At 36.3% G+C, this 20,035-nt stretch overlaps 2 protein-coding genes and 1 non-coding gene across 3 annotated transcripts; 2 read left to right on the top strand and 1 right to left on the bottom strand.

Moving 5' to 3' along the window:
• The first annotated feature begins 2,390 nt into the window (after positions 1 to 2,390).
• LOC108602113 lies at positions 2,391 to 4,655 on the top strand. The gene is made up of 4 exons (XM_017990138.2): positions 2,391 to 2,861; positions 3,361 to 3,507; positions 4,201 to 4,377; positions 4,433 to 4,655. Exons 1-4 carry the CDS (start codon positions 2,717 to 2,719, stop codon positions 4,528 to 4,530), a joined length of 567 nt encoding a protein of 188 aa, XP_017845627.1. The 5' UTR covers positions 2,391 to 2,716; the 3' UTR covers positions 4,531 to 4,655.
• Positions 4,656 to 5,804: 1,149 nt separating this feature from the next.
• On the bottom strand, positions 5,805 to 5,877 carry Trnak-cuu. Its single transcript has one exon. It is a non-coding gene; the product is annotated as a tRNA-Lys (tRNA).
• Positions 5,878 to 6,322: 445 nt separating this feature from the next.
• LOC108602147 (sodium-independent sulfate anion transporter) lies at positions 6,323 to 13,175 on the top strand. Its single transcript, XM_017990179.1, has 6 exons — positions 6,323 to 6,344; positions 8,076 to 8,219; positions 10,299 to 10,552; positions 10,609 to 11,380; positions 11,439 to 11,741; positions 12,587 to 13,175. Coding segments are annotated over exons 1-6 (1,947 nt in total). The 5' UTR covers positions 6,323 to 6,343; the 3' UTR covers positions 13,060 to 13,175.
• The last annotated feature ends 6,860 nt before the right edge of the window (positions 13,176 to 20,035 follow it).

The raw sequence follows: 20,035 nt of genomic DNA, 5'->3' as shown, positions 1-20,035 counted from the left end.
TTGTTTATTAAATTTCTATGAAAATGTATCTATTCAGTTCAAAATACCGCCGGTATTGAGTTCTGTTAAAAAAATGTGTTAAAAACATCCCCATTTATAAATAAATAGACATCCAATTCACTATCTTAAATGAATCTTGTTTAGGTAGCAAACAAATATTTATTTGAACTGTAAATATTTATTTCAACTATGTACCACAGTGAAAACTGGGTTCCATAAACACCACAATTGTGCGAAAATATATTATATGGAAAACAGCCATGGATAGCTTTATGCCATTGGCCAAATGGCCAAGAGACAAGGATATGTCGTAATGCATGCAATTGTTGCTTTGGCTCTGGTCTTGCGATGGCAATACTAGAAGCCACGACAATAAGCTTGCATGTTAAAGTCAAGTGAAGGCAATTATGGCAGACGATAATATGAAATTAAAGGACGTAAATTGGCATTCACTCAAAGTTTAATGGACACTGGTGCATGGGTTACAAATCCTAAATCCGCAATCCGCATGCCCACCTTTTCCAGAGATTTCGTTATAAAAGATATTACTTATGTATAAGTTATAAGCAAAATAAAGAAGCATATTCTAGAAAAGTTATAAGTTAAAGCTTTGAGTACAGTTGTGCTGCGATACAAATCATCAGTTAAGAATGTATGTATACACAAGCATATATATGCTTATCATGGCGGACAAAGTGTGGATGAAGAAATTGCTATTTAATTACTGGGCGTAATTTCAGAAGCCCGTCACATTTGCAAAGTTCGTGATTTTTCTATATAATTTTCTTAGTATTTGGCCTACAACATTTATCAATAATGTCAAAATGGAAATGTGTTTATACTATGTATAATGTAAATATGTTTTTATTTACAGACCGAAATGTACAATTTATTCGGTTCATGAAGCTTTACTTGGCTATAGTGTATCCAGGTAGTTAATAAAGAATGCCATGCAAGCGTTTATACCTTTTTGGAGATTTTAATTTGACAGTGCTCAATATACAGTTGCACAATATAGTTAACAAACATTTCTATATTTTGTTCATCTTTACAGAGTAAAGCTTTATTTCATAATATAATAATTTCTAATCACTGGTATTCTACATACCATATTTGTAAGAATGTTGCATATTTTTAGAATTAGTCATTTATGTATTTTGATTCGTGTGTGTGCAAAATTAATTACACTGGGCACAGAAATAAATACAAGAGAAAATGGAATTTAAATAAATATTTTACTATACGTTTTGTTAGGGATAAATACTTAATGATCAAAACGATTGCTTATATCAAATTCATGCAATGATATGGGGAGCGTAGGTTGAATTGTTTATAATAATTTATCAGAAATTAAGTACCAATTTGTTTAGTAATATTATTTTCATGCTTGACCATCAAATTATAAGTATACTGTTAATGTTACTGGGTGAATTCTTTATTCTAAGCGAAAACGTTCGTTAGCCATTGCTCGATATGCAAATGGTCTTTTACAAAATTGGCAATTTTAACTGGGCGTGTAATGCAACCTTCAAGCAGAGCTGCCGCTACAAAAGCAACAAGCGCCCACTCAAGTCAAACGTAATAAGGAGTACCCGAAAAACAACAAGCGCAAAACACTTTTCGTCTGTACAAACACATACATGTATATACGTATATATGTAGTACACCCATACTTACGCGAATAAATATTACATATGTATGTACATACATACATATGTATGAATGTGCCCGGTCGTTCTTTCAGAAAATGTTGTGTTTGCTCATGTTGTAGTGCGTGCTAATACTACACTTTATTGTTGTGCTTCTTGCTTTAGAAAAGGTGATGGTTTGGTATGTGATATGGGGTAGTTTGTGTGGTGCGAGTTGCATTCGTATTAGTCAGAAGTTCCAAAACTAGGCTATGCTATGGGTTCTAATGAGCTTACTATTATTGTTATACACACAGGGCTTTTAGTAGAAAGACGAGGACGCGACGAGGACGCCACGACTGGAACGCCAAAACAATAAAAATTTGCACGAAGGTAAAGGTGAAACCTAAAGAAAAGCAAAGCAAAAAATTCATCTTTTAAAAAAAGTTACGCGAATTCACTAAAAGTGCGTTTTTAGATTAATATACTCACCTAATTATAATTCTGAGAATAACAAATTTACTTTTGTAAATTTATAAAGCCTAACGTATTTACACTTTCAAAGACTTAGCAATACTCGAATTTAATTTACAAATAAAACCTTTGCGGAAAGAAAGAGTATTCAAAGATCATACTAATGGTTTTCGCTTGTCTTACTGAATAAGAGGGAGCGGCTCTTTCCCATAGGCCTGGAGACTTTTGTGAGCTAGGCTGTAAGTAGCCTAGCATGCCGTTGAAAACTTAAGCTACGTGTTCGCCAGTAAATTCATCATTTGCATTCTGAACGTTGTAGTGAATGGTTCGTTGTTAGATTGGCTCAAAGCCAAGACCTAGACATTATACACGATTGGCATCCAAATCTAAAAAGTGTATTCAAAAGTTTATAATTAAATTTAGCTTAGAAGGGTTCTAAATTAATTTACTGCAGAGTAGTTTTCGTCGCGTTCTTATTATTTTTCGCATAAGACTTTACCCGTTGGGTAAATTCAAAAACAGTGCGTGAGAGTGTACGGGATATATATATCGTATAATTAGCACAAGCAGCTTATATAACTCTCGATTTCACACTCCCAAAGAAAGCTCACGAAATGCAGCCCTTGAAGCGATTCACACAATGTGGCAGCCTGACCATGCTCTTTGGGGTTTTTATAATACTCTTTGGTGTTAGCTCGACGGCATTGACCACATTTGGCAAGACCAATAATCAGCCACCACCCACACAGGGACCTATCAGTAAGTGAATATAGAGTTTGCTCTATATCTAGAAAATAATGCCTTTCTATAAAAAAAAACTACTAACTTTAACCAAATAAAATTAATCAACAAAAATTTCAAAAGAAGGAGATAGAGAAGCTAACTCGATAATCTACGCAACAAAAAGTTTAGTTTATTCATAACCAAGCTGAGGCTATTGGCTCAAACAAATGGTAAATCAAAAATTGATCAAACAAGTCAGTCAAATACAATGACAACAATACTAATGTGCAATAAAGTTGGTAAGCATATAAAACGATAAAATGAAATTATCTGCAAATCACGTGCATTATCAGCTATTTAGATATTCAGAGTGGGCGGTACTATGGATATACTAAGCATGAATTGATTACTGGTGGTGTCTTAACGAAAGATGGTTTCAGAATACTAATTACAGCTAATCAGATAAACAATAAGAGATTATGTATATATGTACATACCTTTTTAGCTATATTTTTTATTTCCGTTTAACTTACAGTCAAGGGTCGTGAATGCAACACCCATGACGATTGCTCGGCAATAGACCGCACCAGTTGTGTAAAAGATCCCAACGACTATAAATTGCGTTGTCTATGCGGAGATGACTCGCCTCCCTCCAATGGACTCTGCCCAGATGTGCTGAAAGGTAAGGCCAAGCATAATTTCGTAAAAGAGCTTTTTAGTGGAACAGAGCATCTAGAAATAGAACAGTCTTGGCTGCAAGCTGTAAGCTAATTGCAAGACGGACAATCTAATACATTTATTATTTAAAAGTGCTGCTTTCTTGGCACCTTTTTGCTTGACAGTGTCCCTTAAGCGCTCAGCGCCTCAAATGAGAATTAAACAAAGCATGCATACATGCCAATATGTATATACACAGGTATAAATATTCACATGTATATTTTATGCATACATAATATGCATATGTATACATACATATGTATGTAGCGTTATTATCAGCATATTTTTGTATTTATTTAGTTTCTGCACTCATTTAAGATTCTCACCTTCATGCACAATATGCTGGGTTTAATAGTAGTTTGGGGTTTTTGTAGGAGCCTGACATTATTGAGTACTAGATGCGGTGGGAAAGGCAACTTAAGACCACATTTGTTCTTTATTCGTAGTAGCGTAATGTTAAATTTATTGCCAATGTCGTGACTGGAACAGGCAACGCTAAGAATCGCCGCAGTGCCCCTTTCTGACATGCACAACACATGGTCGTATTTCTTTCATACATTCCTACTTTTACATTATATGTACTTTGCGTCATAGCTTCTGAAACAGAAGATAAATCTTTTTAATGAATTGTAATCCTAAGTCTTGTTTTTCCTGAAAGGTCTGCGCCACAAGTGCAACAGCAACAACGATTGCGAAGATGGTATGGTCTGTCAATTCGAGAGTAATAATCGTACAACTGGCGTATCTAAATTTATGTCGAGTAAAACTAAATTGTGTCTCTGTGACAATGATAATGGATATGTTGAGGACATTCTGCACGATATATGCAGTGGGGGTAAGTTGAGCCAAATTCAATAAAAGACAATTACAAAAGAATTTTTTTATTACAGCAAATCAGCTAATGTTGGTGAATATTTTCATTTCTGTAAGCTCACTGCTGGCTCCATTCATTTATTCTGTCCTGATGAGTATGCGGAAAATTTTCTAATTTTTTCTGGCCGCCATTATGATCAATTCAATCACTTTAACGTATAATCAATATATGGATTAATTCTAAACTCTTAACTCCTTCTAATCCATCCAACGTGCCTCAATAAAGCTTAAAATATTTTTAAAGTGATTATATTTTACTATCAAAAATACTTTATTAATACAATATTTTATCGCTATTAAAATACAAGTACATAAAATGACCGTTGCAAACGTATTTAGTGCAAATACCATTGAAATGAATATACATATGTATATATGTATGTATTTACATATAAGTTTCACCAATACCACCGTCAAATTTATTCGCTTCTCACACAAAGTCGCGTTATAATAGTAAATTACCTAAATGGGTTTTAAATGATTCACTAAAGTTAGTATGTAATCTCAAAAATAAAGTAAGCAATTGTTTCTTCGAATGCAACTTGATTAAATTAGGCACATAATTTAAAATTTTTAGTAGTCCATCCATGACACTCACATTAGCAAAACTTACTCTGTTTTATTCTTAAATAAAATACTCTTATAATGTTAGTTAAACAATATTAATATTTTACCATTAATTACATTTTATTAAATAAATGTTTAAATAAGAAAATGACTTTTAATACGTTGCATTGCGGTGAAAAGCAAGCTCATGTACATATATTTCGATTGTGTGTGGCAGTACTACCATGGTATAATCTTTCTTTATTTACGATCTGTCCCGTTGGACAATTATTAAATTTTTATAACAATCTTGGCTGTTTAATTATTGCATGTCTGATTTTGTTTATGTGTTGGTTGGGCGTTGAGGTTATGGGTTGATAGGTTAGTTGGGTGGAGTGGCGGTGGTTGTGGGAGGAGGTGGTGGTGGGTGGGCTGAACCAGCATCCTCGTTCCTATTGCAGATCCAGTGGGTGGACCCTCTTTAGCCGTCAGGTTGTGAGACTGTTGTCCAGTAAGCTGAGCGCCAGTGTGTTGGGGTGGTTGTGAAGCCTGGAGGTGTAACTTGTGCTTGCCTTGCTGATCTCCTCATGGACCCAGGCGACTCCAAGCCGCTTGTGAATTTCGGCATCGGTGATAACTCGCAGCGCTTTGTATTGAAATGTTTGTATTACGCTTTGATTTTCGTTGCAGGCGGTACCCCATAGCTGTATGCCATATGTCCAGTTTAATGTACATATATGCAGTTGGCTATGATGATACGGTAATGGTCGTTGTCATATTTCAGGAAAAATTGCTCTATTTTTTTATTAGGGGAAAGAAAAATTTTAAATAAAAATAATAATCCGCCCAACGTGGGGCTCGAACCCACGACCCTGAGATTAAGAGTCTCATGCTCTACCGACTAGAGCAGCCGGGCAATTGATTTCGTTTGCAAAATACCAGCAGAAACTGAACGTCGGAAAATGTCAATAATGACATTGCTTTAATACTGTTGTTAATTTTATCATATCAATACATTTGAATACATTTGTTACTACACTACTGTACAATTCTGTAAAGCCAGATTTGAGTGCATTCATGCAGATGTCTAATTTGTAATGACAAGGAGAATAGCATTAAATAAAAAACTGGCTGCTTGCTTTTATTAACTGTAAAAGATGTGTTTGCGTGTAAGATAACAACTTTCGCAAAACCTTTTTTATTTAGAGAGCGGGAGAGGAAGCTACCAAAGCTTCTGCCCACAACGATAGACTTTAAAAAAGCTCAGCTCTATTCAACTCAAGCTCTACTAACTGTGTTGAATCAATCGCTCAACTGTGCCGTTGACATAAAACAAATTTCTATAATTGTGTATTTACCCCCTAACCTTCATTGCAAGTGCAAGTAAGTAGCGCACAAACCGTGAGTATGTTTAAAAGCCGATAAAAAATTTATACGAAACATATTAACAATAATAAACATTTATATAAATTATGTTTACTTTGCGCGTCCAATAAAGCAAACAATAGATAAACAATAAAGTTCCGCGAATACTCATCAAAAATTTTGCACATTTAGATTCTACTAACAATAAGTAGCTCAAACAAAGTTATAACAAGTGGACAGGTTAAAGTTGGGCGCCACCAACATTTAAATACATTTTGACTAGGGTATCGCAACAACACACGCATGCACTCACAAACCCATACACACAAAACAGCTAACGCGTCACAGCTCGTTTTCGCTGTAGCGTCAGCAGCGACGCCACCGCTACGTCGGCAGCGACGTTTCTATGGCGCGTCAGCACGTGCACCCCGCTGTCTATATTGAAAATTGAAATGTGAATAATTCCAAGTTAAGTTATTTCTCCGATCGTTTTGAAACATGACTAGGTTAATCGGTCGAAAAGCATGACTAGGCAATTTTTGTGATTTATTTCAGATTTTTAAAGATTTTTGTACTGCCTTATATATTTTTTTTTCGATTTGCGGGGGAGGAAATAAAAAAAAATAAAATAAAAGCGTTCGGGTTTGGATATAGGAGCACCTATATAACCAATTTGGTTTGCTCAGCTTATAGTTGCTGAGAAACAGTTGCTCAAAAATTCAGACGGACAGACGTGACATGGCTATATCGACTCAGTCGTCGAGCTGATCAAGAATATATATACTTTATGGGGTCTGCCACGCCTCCTTCTCCCCTGTTACATACATTTAGAACTTCATGATATCTTTTTCCATTTTTTACAAAAATGTCAAAGTGTATAAAAACACGAAACATACTTATGAATGTATGTAGATATGTATATACATATAAACTTCCGGTTTGAACGACACAGTATAAAATGAAAGTCGGATCCAGGCTTACATTAGTAGGTAAAATATTTCATATAAACTGTGTACAAAGCAAAAAAGAGCATTGGAACTTTTGGCCCATGAGATCATTTACAATGACAATTGTCACAACAAAGTAGTAGTAGTCATAAAATGTATTATATGGAAACGTGCAAACAAGTTAGTTGTATATTAAATTAAAATGGTTGGGGGAAAAAATACCACAACCATTTTTCCCCCCGGGGAAATTTAACAAAACCCTTATGGTTTTTTTTTTTATTGGTTTTTAAAATTTTAAACGGCCCCCTGCGCCATAGTTTATGCGTGCAATGTTTAAATGTAAGCATGTATTATATATATATATATAATATAATATATATAATATATATTTATATCATATATATATATAATATATATATATATATCTTTATAATATTTAATTACCAGTAGATAATGAAAATGAAAGTAAAAATTAAATTGTTGAAAACCAAGGCATTTGTTATTCGGCTTAATTGTTCTTCTAACATTATTTTCTTCACTTTGAGATCTCAAATTGCAACTGTTTATTTGGAAGGGCACTCTGACGGTTTTGACAAAAACAAAACCTTAGTTTCAATATGCAAAATATTAGCTTACTTTTTATATATTATAAGGACTCAATTTAGGTGCCGGTGGTAAATAAATGTTTTTTTTTGTGAAAAAAAAAGAAGATGCATAAAATTGTAAAGATTGTTAGTTGTATTGATATTGATAGTTAAATTAAAAGTAATAACAGTGAAATAAATCATTTACTTTTACTTAGTGTCTTGCACAATGAAGAAAAAACCAGCATTGGATCATGTTTATTTAAATGATGCCTTTCAGTGTTCAACGATAAACATCAATTTAAATCTTCCAGAAGAAGAAAGTGTGGAAGGATGTTCAAAAGGATCCAAGGAGTTTATATGTAAGTTTCGGAATATTAACAATTTAATGAATTAACAGTGCTATTTTATTATTGCTGGTGGAATTGTGTCCCAAAATTATATTGTATATATATAATTTTAATTTTAATTAATTACAATCAGGTATTAAAGAAAATGAAATGATAAAATAAAAATAAACTATAGTATGATATTTAAATATTATTGCAATAAAATTATTAAAAATAATTTAAGATAATTGGTATTATAATTATTGTTTTTAAATTATTATATTATATACTATAACGTCATCTGTATTTACATTTAGATTTATATTTTCACTGTATGTACATATATTGTGATACTATGACTTCAAATCGACTCCAAAATCACTACATGCATAAATACATATGTTATGAAATGACTTCCTTGGAAGTAATTTTATTTGGACATGTACATACATACATATGTACATAAGATCCTTAAAAATTAATGTATTTTTTCTCAGCTCTTTTGCCAAATTTTTTGAATCAGCAACATTTCGGCTGAGTGCTTGAAGAACATTTAATTTGCATAATTTGTTGGTATATTTGTGTATATTTTCACATTGAAATATATTATATTTAAAAGATAAAACGACCAATACTAATTTTGGTACCTATCTGATAAATATGGTGAAATTAACAATATCCGAGGACGCACGTGTTAGATTTTATATTAAAATTGATAGAGATATTTCCCAAACGATTACACCAATCTTGACAATTAAATATGTAATCGTTACAAAGGTAAATAATTGTAGTTTCGACAACAATACTAGGTAATGATTACATGCAAGTAGCAAAAGCGTGTGTGGGAGTAGCAAAAACGTGTGTAGTACAGAGAACGGCAAGAGTGCACACCCCCCTAAAAACACAACGCGTACACCATGGTAGTACTGTCACACACAATCGAAATTGTGGATGAGACCACAATGCAATTACTTGTGCGTAGAAAAAATGATCTGAGCAGCATTTTGTGCGCAGGCAATTCTTTCCCGAAGCAAAACACAAGAAAAAGGTCAAAATATTTTTTGTATGTTTTCTGCTCGTTTCTGTTTCGCTACCTGCTGTCGAGTCGGCGTCGCTGTCAATGCAGACAGAGCGAGACAGCAAGCGAGATTATTTCTCTCTTATGCTTTTAACAGCCGATCGCATTTTGTGAGCGCGCACATTTTCCTTTAGCCTTGTCTTTCGGGACTTTGCTGGTACCCATGCCTTATCTTGTGTATGTGAGTATCAGAGAACGGCAATTGTGGCACTTTTTAAGCACATGGGCTACACACAAAAATCAAGTGCGAGACCATACGCGCACAATGACACTCGGGAAATATGCACAACGGAACACCCAAAAATTGATGGGCGGCGCCAAGCAGCGGGCACCAAAACACCGAGAGATCCGCGAAAGGTCGCTGTGTTTTTACCCAACAACGAAGCAATGCGCAAAGGAAATGTCCGCGAGTTCGATCGGCTAGCATATAAGCATAAGCACAATATCGCTTGCTGTCTCGCTCGGTCTGCATTGGCAGCGACGGCGACGCGACAGCAGGTAGCGAAACAGAAGCACGCAAAATATTTTGACACTTTTCTTGTGTTTTGCTTCGGGAAGAATTGCCTGCGCACAAAATGCTGCTGAAATTATTTTTTATACGCACAAGTAATTGCATTGTGGTCTGATCCACAAATTCGCTTGTGTGTGGCAGTACTACCATGGTGTACGCGTTGTGTTTTTAGTGGTGCGTGCACTCATGCCGTTCTCTGGTGAGTATGCGCTTTTGCCCCTGTGTTCTGTGAGCGCGTATGTATGTAAAAAAATGCCACCCCTACCATTCTCTGATATCGACTCTGCTTGTCTTGCTGATGCAGAATATACATACATGCATATGTATATGTATGTACACTTTCTGGGGCTTGACACGCTGATCTCTGCTTGTACATATGTACATACATACATTTACATATATGCATAACTTTATGATGTCCTTTTCCATATTTTATAAAAATGCCAAAGTGCATTAAAATTAGCATTAGTTTACAAATAATTGATTATATTTTTATTTACAATTTTACTTACATATACATAAGTGACGGAAGAGGGGAAAAAGATCAAACCAAAGCAGCAATTTACCCTTCCAGATTGTTCGAAAAATGTACTGCGGAGCGGTTACCGACGCATCTTCAATAGAAAGACACTTGAAAAAAGATTGCCCATCTTAACATGGCTGCCTAAATATAGTATTGAGGATGCAACGAGCGATCTGATAGCAGGAATCAGTGTTGGATTAACGGTTATACCGCAGGCATTAGCATATGCCGCAATTGCCGGACTGCCAGTGGCGGTAAATTTATCAAACGTGTATAGAAATTTATTGTACCATTTTCTTCATTACTTTAGTTTGGATTATATTCATCGTTTCTGGGGTGCTTTGTGTACATATTTCTGGGCAGCTGTAAGGACGTTTCGCTTGGTCCTTCAGCAATAATTGCGCTACTAACGTATCAGGTAACGCAGGGCTCCTGGCAAAAATCCGTTCTACTTTGTTTTCTCTGCGGGGTTGTAGAGTTGACTATGGGGCTTTTAGGTCTAGGATTTATTATTGAGTTTGTTTCGTGTCCGGTTGCCTCAGGATTTACCTCAGCCGTTTCGCTAATTATTCTCACCTCACAAATTCAGAGCGTGCTGGGCATAATAGCCAATGGCAATACATTTGTTGAGAGCTGGACGCAAATCATTAAAAACATACAGCATACCCAACTTTGTGATGCTGTGCTCGGCGTCACCTGCATTGCCCTATTACTGATAATGCGCATGTTGTCAAATTACTATATTGGAGTGGACCAAGCGGACCAAATGACAAGCCGTCGCCGTCTTGCTAATAAGGTTATTTGGACTGTTGGCACAGCACGTAATGCCATACTCGTCATTGGATGTTGCATAATGAGTTATTTGATGCATAGCGAGGAGCATGGCACTCCATTTCGCGTAGTTGGCGTTATTCCTCCTGGTCTGCCCAGCATACAATGGCCGCCTACATCGATAAGCATTGAGCAAGCCATCGACGGCAAGCCTCATGGATTTATAGACATTGTTTGCAGCATGGTGTCTGCACTGTTTGTTATACCGTTGATATCGCTTATGGAAAGTATTGCCATTGCCAAGGCTTTTGGTGAGTTTTCTGCTATCCCTTTCCACAACAAAATTTTATCTTTTTTTAAATTGGACAGCTAGTGGCAGACCAATCGATGCCTCGCAAGAGCTTATTGCCTTGGGCACAGCCAATATCGCTAATTCATTTGTGCAGGGATTTCCAGGTACCGGAGCGTTAAGTCGGGGTGCTGTGAATAACGCCAGCGGTGTACGCACTCCTCTCAGCAATATCTACTCGGGCACTCTAGTTATGATTGCCCTTTTGTTCCTCACACCTTATTTTTATTTTATACCACGAGCTACACTGGCGGCCGTCATTATATCGGCAGTAGTTTTCATGATTGAAATCAAAGTCATCAAGACCATCTGGAGAGCAAAAAGTAAGACTGCTTTTTATTTTTTTTACTATTTTTTTAATCGTTCTCGGGTCAGTACAACCGGACATATACATATTATTTAAAGACACTTTTTACAAGATGACTTATTACTAATACATATCTCAAACACAGCCGAAACAAGTCGACGCATTGAAGTTGGACGCAACCAACTTTTATATACACTTTGAAAAGAGCATCGCAGCAAACACACGCACTCACAAACACATTCACACAAAGATCCAACGCGTTACGCGTCGTTTTCGCTTTAGCGTCAGCAGCGACGTTGCCGCCTGCGTCGGCAGCCATGATTGTATGGCGCGTCAGCAAGCGCACCGTGCTGTGAAAATTAGAATGTGAATAATTCCTAAGTTATTTATCCGATCGTTCTGAAATTTGCGATCGGCCAAAAGCATATTTATATTTGTTAATTCAGATTTTTAAATATTTTATAATTGCTTAATATTGTGGCTGTAATCTTTTTTTTCGATTTGCCGGGGAGGGGGACGAAATAAAACAAAAGAATTAAAAGCGATATGTCCCGGGTAAAGGAGCACATACCAAGCTTGGTTGCTTTAGCTTTTATAGTTGCTGAGAAACACGCACTTATACAAACGGACATGGTTATATCCATTCAGTTTGTCTTGCTGATCAAGAATATATATAATTTGTGGGGTCTGACACGCCACCTTCTCCCTGTTACATACATTGGCACAACTTCATAATACCCTTATCCATTTTTGTTTACAAAAATGTCAAGGTGTATACAAACATATGGAAAAATGTATTTTAAACTAGTGTAATGAATAATTACACATGTTGATAATATGTATGTTTCAACTGTATTTTAGAAAGTGATCTTCTGCCCGGCATTGGCACATTTTTGGCTTGTCTGGTGCTACCACTGGAATTTGGAATCCTGATTGGAATCTGTATCAATGTTGTATTTATTCTTTACAATGTGGCACGCCCCAAACTTAGCACAGAACTTTTTACCACGCAGTCGGGAGTGAAGTATTTGATGATTACGCCTGATCGCTGTCTAATTTTTCCCTCAGTTGAATACGTACGGAACTTTGTAAACAAACTGTCCATTCGGCAAAATCTACCCGTTGTTATCGATGCGTCCCATGTGTACGGCGCAGATTTTACCACGGCCACTGTTATAAACTCTCTCATTCGTGATTTTAGTCAGCGAGAGCAGCTTTTGGTTTTCTACAATTTAAGACCGAGTATTTGTGCGCTCTTCGAGCATGTGTCGGTATCCCAGTTTACGGTATACTATCAGATAGAGCAGCTCGAAATTTTTCTAAAGAACGTTTAATGCACATTAAGATATATCGACAGATATTGTGTAGAAGCAAAGAGAATAGAACACCCACAGGTCAACGACTCCTAATTTATTTATATATTCAATACAATTATTTTCCGTTTAATAAGTTGAAACTAACTATGTATATCCCATGCTTACACCTGACTGCCTATTTTTCTCTTAGGCCTGTTTAATTTTTAGAGCATGTAACTTTAAGTCCTTGTCAATGTTTTAATCATTTAATGAGGCTTAGTTGAAATAAAGTTGTTGTTTATTTAATGTTATTAACCAGGCATACACAATAATTACGAAAGGCTTTAATAGTTTTGAGGAATTGTCGACAATAGGTAGAAGGCGGCATGGAAACCAGAGTGCCCACACCCCTAAAAACATAAGCGTACCACCACATACAAGCGAAATTGTGGTTGAGACCACAAGACAATTACTTGTGCGTAAAAAAAAATCCTGAGCAGCTTATTGTGCGTAGCAATACTTTCCCGAAGCAAGCACACGAAAAGGTCCAAAACATTTCGTGTAGTTTTCTGCGTGCTTCGGTTTCCACTACCTGCTGTCGCGTCGGCGTGCTGTCAATGCAGACAAGATTTTTTCTCGCTTATGCTTATGCCAGCCGATCGCAATTTGGGTTTGCGAACATTTGCATCGTTGTGGTTGAAAGCACAACAGACATTTTTTTGTGTCTCTCTGGGTGTTTTTTCCGTTGCGCCGCACACACAATGTTTTGTTGTGTCTGTGGGCGTATATTGCCCCGTGTTTTCTGTGTGCGCGTATGGTCTCGCACTTGTTTTTTGTGTGTGCTTAAAAAGTGCCACAAGTCTATTGGAAACTTCAACAAGTATATGCATATATTTAAGAGTACCCTTAGAGTAGCTCATAATAATACAAAATTTTAAACACATATTATACTAATTAGGGGTGCCACTAAAATCTTAAGAGATTTTTAAATTTATAAAATAAAAAACGCAGGTGACACACAACGAACAGAGATTTAAATCTCACCCAGTGAATAATTAAATAAGCAACATTAAGATATGAAACAACAATATAATATATAACACCAAAAAATATCGACAAATCTAACAGCTATTTATAAATACAAAAATTATCTAAAATTTCAAAAGGTAAGTATTAAAAGCACACCTTAAAAATGTCAAAGTGTATAAAAAGTAACAGTTGTCGTAAATATTGATGCATTTTTAACAAAATTTAACTAGAATGCAACAAGAGTATTAATCTGTAATTTCGACCATTGCCACTGAAAAGAATTCGCTATACCAAAATTTCCCACTAAATTAAAAAGTGCTTGCAATATAAATTGTAAGTTTGTATGCATACAAATGCATTCTATAAACACGTGCACAATTACTAAAATTGATTTATGGTTTATAACAGTCAATATTTTGAAATTTATTTAATGCAATAACTCAAACTGATATAGAACGCAAAGACTTTTTATTTAGAGATAGATTTCAAAGCGGACTGAGTTTTTAATGCAAAAAAACTGGGGGTAAGAAATATGTATGGGTATGTAATGTGTGCATTGCTTTTATTATATGAACAAGTAAATACATTCAGTTGACATAAGTATATGTAGCTCACAATACATCGGTTTAGGTGTCTTGCAGTGGAGTTATGTAGTTTTCTAGTTTAACCAAACACTGCGCCGTCTGTAGAACGTCTTCAATTTTACCTACTCCCAAGTCTTTTTCTATATACCAAGGACCAGCACATATATGCAAGTTTGATGGTTTTGACTTGCAAGATGCGGAATTTTGCATGGAATGTTTTAGGCGTTATCTCATATCACTAAGCATACAACACATGCTTTATTATATTATTTTATTATCTAGGAAAGAAATATTTAAATAGCAATAAATAATTAATTATCATAAAATAATGTTTGCAACGAGTATACATCAACATGCACATGCGCTTCACTTGCATTTTTTTTTTATTAAAAAGTGTAAAATATATTTCAATATATTTAATTTGACCTGCTCAAGTAATAAAATATTGCGCTGACCTGTTGCTGAACTTAGAAAAATTCAATATACCCTACATACCCTAGAAGCGGTCAGCGGCAGAAAATATAAAAATTGAATTTTTGAAGTTCTTGGGCTTGCAAACAGAAGCACACACATACGGACGCATACATACAAATGGGTTCTTATTGCAACTGGCCACTCTCACACACGATCGCTTATGAGTGCGCTGGCAGCTGTTGCTTCACACACATGCTCTAAGGCATGCACGCATACATAGAAAGAATATGAGCGCGCTGCGCAGCGCACCCACCCTCATGCGTTGAAAGCCTCTTAGGCAATGAACTGTGCAACACTGCATTGATTTCGGCAAAGAGTGTTCGGGTCGCGAACTCAGCACGAAAGTTCACGAAGTTTGCCTGGGGCTCAATCGTCGAGAAATTTTATGCAGCCACTTTTTAGTCGATTTGACGCCTCTATGTGTTGTATGCTTAGTGCTCATATACTTTTAAACCATATCGCCATAAAAGAGCAATGAATGTCTTATAAAGTATTACTTTATGGTCCTGGGACAGCTTTTTGCTTGCTAGGAGTCATCTTATTTTGCTGATCCAGGTTTTGAGGGTGGCTATAATATTGAACACATAGTTAGCAAAAGTAAGACGCTTGTCCAAGAGTATTCCCAGGTACTTAAAGCTGAAGTGACTCTTGAAAAGGTGACTTTGCAAAAAGACATCTGGACAGAGGCTCACTCGCAGATCATAGGAAAGGAGATCCTTTGGTTATTCGATGGGTATCGTAGATCCAGTGGGGATATCATGCGTAGAGTGGGCCCTAGCACACTGCCCTTTGGTACACCAACTTGTATAGTCTTCACATTGGAGTCCGCACCACCGTAAACAAACGGTATGGGAATACCCAAAGTAGTTGGGGCGGCAGAAGTGGCGTAATCTTAACTTAACCAAAATCTATTGAATGCCAGTCTTATATCCAAATACTTCCAAAATTCAATTTACAAACCTATTAAGCTGCTCGAATGTTCCGTAAAACTTACGAAATCCAATTTTGTCGTTAATATTTTCCAGCCGAAGTAGGCGGACTTAAAAGGCAACGCTCGAAAAGTTTGTCTGATTGGTCTATATGAGTCAAGTGATGATGGACTTTTGCTAGACTTATGTATCAAACTCATTCTTGCTTTTTTCCAAGGTTTCAGGACATAGCGCAATCTAAGAACAGCGTTAAACATTAGGACAAGATACATTAAAGGTTTAACTGGCATAGTTTTGAGTGTGAATTTATCTAAGACGTCTTTGACCGAAGCTATTCTAGCTTTAAGCTGTTTAATGTGGGTGTTAACTTCCACAATTGTAATGGGTTCTACCGGGGGCTTAATATATTCTCTAGCTCCTCCGTAAATGCCTCGGTTCTTTCTTTTGGGGATCTGGGCCACGGTCCATTAGGCTTTCTAATTTGGAATTTCGGGCTTATATTTTTTAAACAGATTCCACAATGACGTCAATTTCCTTCCGTCTGTGTGACATCTTGTGACTTGATAACAGGAACGGAATGGTGATCAAAGAAAAGCTTATTCTTTGTCGTTATGTTGAGATGTTGTGGACACAGTCCATTATAAATATATATATATATTTATATATATAATATAAATATATATATGTGTCCACAACATCTCAACATAACGACAAAGTATAAGCTTTTCTGCAGGAAGTGTGATGCATGACCTGTTGCAAGAATTTAAACAGAGGAGCCTTGCACGGTATCCTGTAGGCAGCTGCCCCTCGCGCCGCTTCAAAAACTTCCCAAACGTCCGTTTTTAACATTAAAATCGCCGCCAATAATGAATTTGTTTGCCAGATTGGGGCACATTTGCTTGAGAAATTGATTCGTCTCCTGCATCTCCTTAGACATGCATTGTAGAATATCAACTTTTTCTGTTAGGGCTTCAATCGCCAACCCAATCCTTGACCGTTTGGCTTCTGGAAATTGCTCTTCTTGGGTCGAGGTCATTAAGATACTTGTAGCTGAAAAGCATTTGCTCTGATTTGGACTGGTGTTCCGAGCCGAATAATTTTCTCCATAAAATATGTTTCTTTGTACCAAGGTTGCTGGTACAAAGTCTTGCTTTTTCGAAGATTTACTAATGTGTTTTGTAACGTGGATTTTTGGACTTCGTTCATCAGTTTTGGGTTTACATATATATGCGACAATCCTTGGACCAAGCTGCACGTATACGTATTTGTAGTATGACCGAAACTTTGTGACAGAAGATTGCAGCAAGATTTTTCTAGGGTATCTACTGAAACTCTTTGGCGCCTAATTACGCTGACTTTGAGTGCCTTCTTGTTATGAGAATCCAAGGCCACCTTAATGAAGTAGAAATTGTTGGGTCTCAGTTCATCCACATCTTTTCCTAATTCTTTCCGTGTTATCTTTTTGGCAGGAGGTTTAAGCAAATGGTTGCGGACATTGCAAATGATTGCCAGATTGCGGACATTGTTCACGTCCTCAATAGTCATAGGGGCGTTTTTTGCCATTTGCTCGGTCTGCGTCAGGTCAGCCAACTCCTCAGCGTGTGATATTTCAGCATCAGTTGGGTCATACTCTTCCAGTATTCTCTCCAGTATTTCTCTGAGGACAGATCATTAACTGTGGCTTCTCCAAGAGATGACTTGTTCTTGGTATAAGGGTGCTTTTGATGTCTCACTACTTCTTTTAGTCTTCATTATTGGAAGTTTACTATTCAGATAGAGGTCATAGCGATGGCGATCACCCATCTTAGGGAAAGATGTTACACTATATTATTGTAAAAATACAAAAATTCAAGTATGTTAAATATTACAGTTAATATATGCCTTGAAATAAAATGAATTGCGATGATAGTTTATATGTATATGGCATGAGATATGTACACTGTACATATAATTTCTGTCCGTTATTTTTTTTTCCATTTTCGTGAGACCGTTCAGATATTAATAAATTGTTAACCGACTAGTCTATCTAACGGGGACGCAGCCGCCTCTCGATAAGTCGATAGACAGACTTTCTCATACAAAATAGATGATTTAACATGCATAAAACTTCATTAATATCGATATTGCAAAGTATTTAAATCTGGCAATTGTTTCGTGGAAAGCTATCGATAGTTCCAGCCATATGCATATACCTCTTTATGCCACAGGTATTTGTGAAAACATCGTTCACAGAACTGAATCGTTGTTCTTATTCGCAAACTTTTTTTTATTTTGTTCTTAGTTCAATCGTATATAAATATATATTGTACATACGTAATTATAAGGCACAAAAGACGTTTAAAGGAACATAAGAAATAGTTGGCATTCGGTACTAAAAACAAGGATATAGAACGCTTTAGTTCAATTACTTATGTGAGTAGTTCAAGCTTATTCCTTCGTTCATTCGTGAATTACGACCTACTTATCAATGCTGGGCCAGCTCTATTTTAGTGATGTAAGTTTGGGTCGAAACTTCGATGTCGATGTTCATCGATGTTTGCAAAATGATAAATCGATGTTGTGTGAAACATTGGCTAGAAACTTCGATGCATCGATGTTTTCAACTAATTGTTATATTTCGTTAATTCAATTTTTAGAATTTTAATTTTGTTATTGAGATATATGGATAAATTAAATAAAAACTTATTAAGACTACAAGAATAAATGCTTTCTTAGTATTTTCTTTTTGATTTTTTTATTGAGTGGTTAAACTATATCAACTCATGATTTTTTCCATAGTCTTGTGGTCAGTGAGTTAATAATTAAATAATAATCAGAGCTCCCAAAATATGCTCAACCAAAATTTCACAAGCTGTCTGCTCACTGAAATAACAGGGAAATATTATACAGACTCGCTCACTCTCTGAACAGAACACTTCAAACTGATTTCACTCGTGTTTTATGTTGATCAGTGAGAGAACACACGAAGCGCTCTTGCGACAACAGTTTGAAAGGGAAATTTTTGCTCGGCGCTCTTCAACTGAGCCTCGGCAAGTGAGCAAAAACGACTTGCGTTCAAGCACAAAGTGTCTTTTCTGTTGTTGCTTCATTAGTGCTTTGTTGTTGCTTTATTTCATGATAGGCAATGCGTGAAAGGGTGAGAGAGATAGAAATGGTCACTTGCTGGGACGTTAATGCGTAGGAATATACATATCAGAGAACGGCAGTGTGAGTGTGCCCACCCCCCGACAATTTTGCATAAGCCTTTACAAGCCTTTTGCTTGGATAAACACAAAGTCCCAAAAATGTATGTGAAAAAACGCAAAATAAGGGCTGTCTGTACTGGCACCCGCGCTGACGCGACAGCGGGTAGCGAAAATTATATAATTTTTTATACTAATGCAAGCGCGCAACACACATAAATGCGCAAAAGGACACCTCACGATTAAAAAGTGTCTAAGTGATGCGCGTACATTATAGAGAGCGACAAGACACTCTCACTGATTGAGCAAAGAGCACGCTGAGTAAAAACAGGGTTGAAGAGTCTTTTTGATCCCGTTTTCAATTCTGTCTGCGAGCAACAGTTCTTTTTGGGACTTTTTGCAAAAAGCGACCACTTCTTGCGAGCTCTGATAATAATAGAACAATAAATGCTTAGCAGTCTGTTTCATTAAATACCACAGTCCGCTATATTTCTAAAGCTTTAAGCAATAGAAATTTGTGTCGCAACGCTAGAATTATGTACCGCAGGCCCTTCAACATGTTTATCCATTTTATGAAGAGACCACAGGTGCTCCTTCATGTGGGTGGTGTTTCCCGCAGTCTTCAAAATTTTGGCGCAGATGTTGCATTTTGCTGTATTACCGTTAACTTTTGTGAAGTGCTTCCAGCAAAAGCTTGTCTTTGTTGTTATTCTGGAATAAATACATTTGTAATTGCAAATAACTATAGTTATATATATGGTTTTCACATTATACTTACTTTGTCATTGCAAACACATGGTAAATTAAAGCAAAACCG

Source organism: Drosophila busckii, unplaced genomic scaffold (assembly GCF_011750605.1).
Source record: "Drosophila busckii strain San Diego stock center, stock number 13000-0081.31 unplaced genomic scaffold, ASM1175060v1 hic_scaffold_35, whole genome shotgun sequence".
Taxonomy (NCBI): Eukaryota; Metazoa; Arthropoda; class Insecta; order Diptera; family Drosophilidae; genus Drosophila; species Drosophila busckii.
Note: the sequence above shows the minus strand (reverse complement) of the source record. Positions and strands in the feature narration are given on the sequence as shown.

Coding starts and splice junctions, on each gene's coding strand:
- LOC108602113 (XM_017990138.2), top strand. CDS start 2,717: ATGCAGCCCTTGAAGCGATTCACACAATGTGGCAGCCTGACCATGCTC. Junction 2,862..3,360: donor ACCCACACAGGGACCTATCA/GTAAGTGAATAT, acceptor TTTAACTTACAG/TCAAGGGTCGTGAATGCAAC. Junction 4,378..4,432: donor GCACGATATATGCAGTGGGG/GTAAGTTGAGCC, acceptor TTTTTATTACAG/CAAATCAGCTAATGTTGGTG.
- LOC108602147 (XM_017990179.1), top strand. Junction 10,553..10,608: donor TTGCCGGACTGCCAGTGGCG/GTAAATTTATCA, acceptor TCATTACTTTAG/TTTGGATTATATTCATCGTT. Junction 11,381..11,438: donor TGCCATTGCCAAGGCTTTTG/GTGAGTTTTCTG, acceptor TAAATTGGACAG/CTAGTGGCAGACCAATCGAT.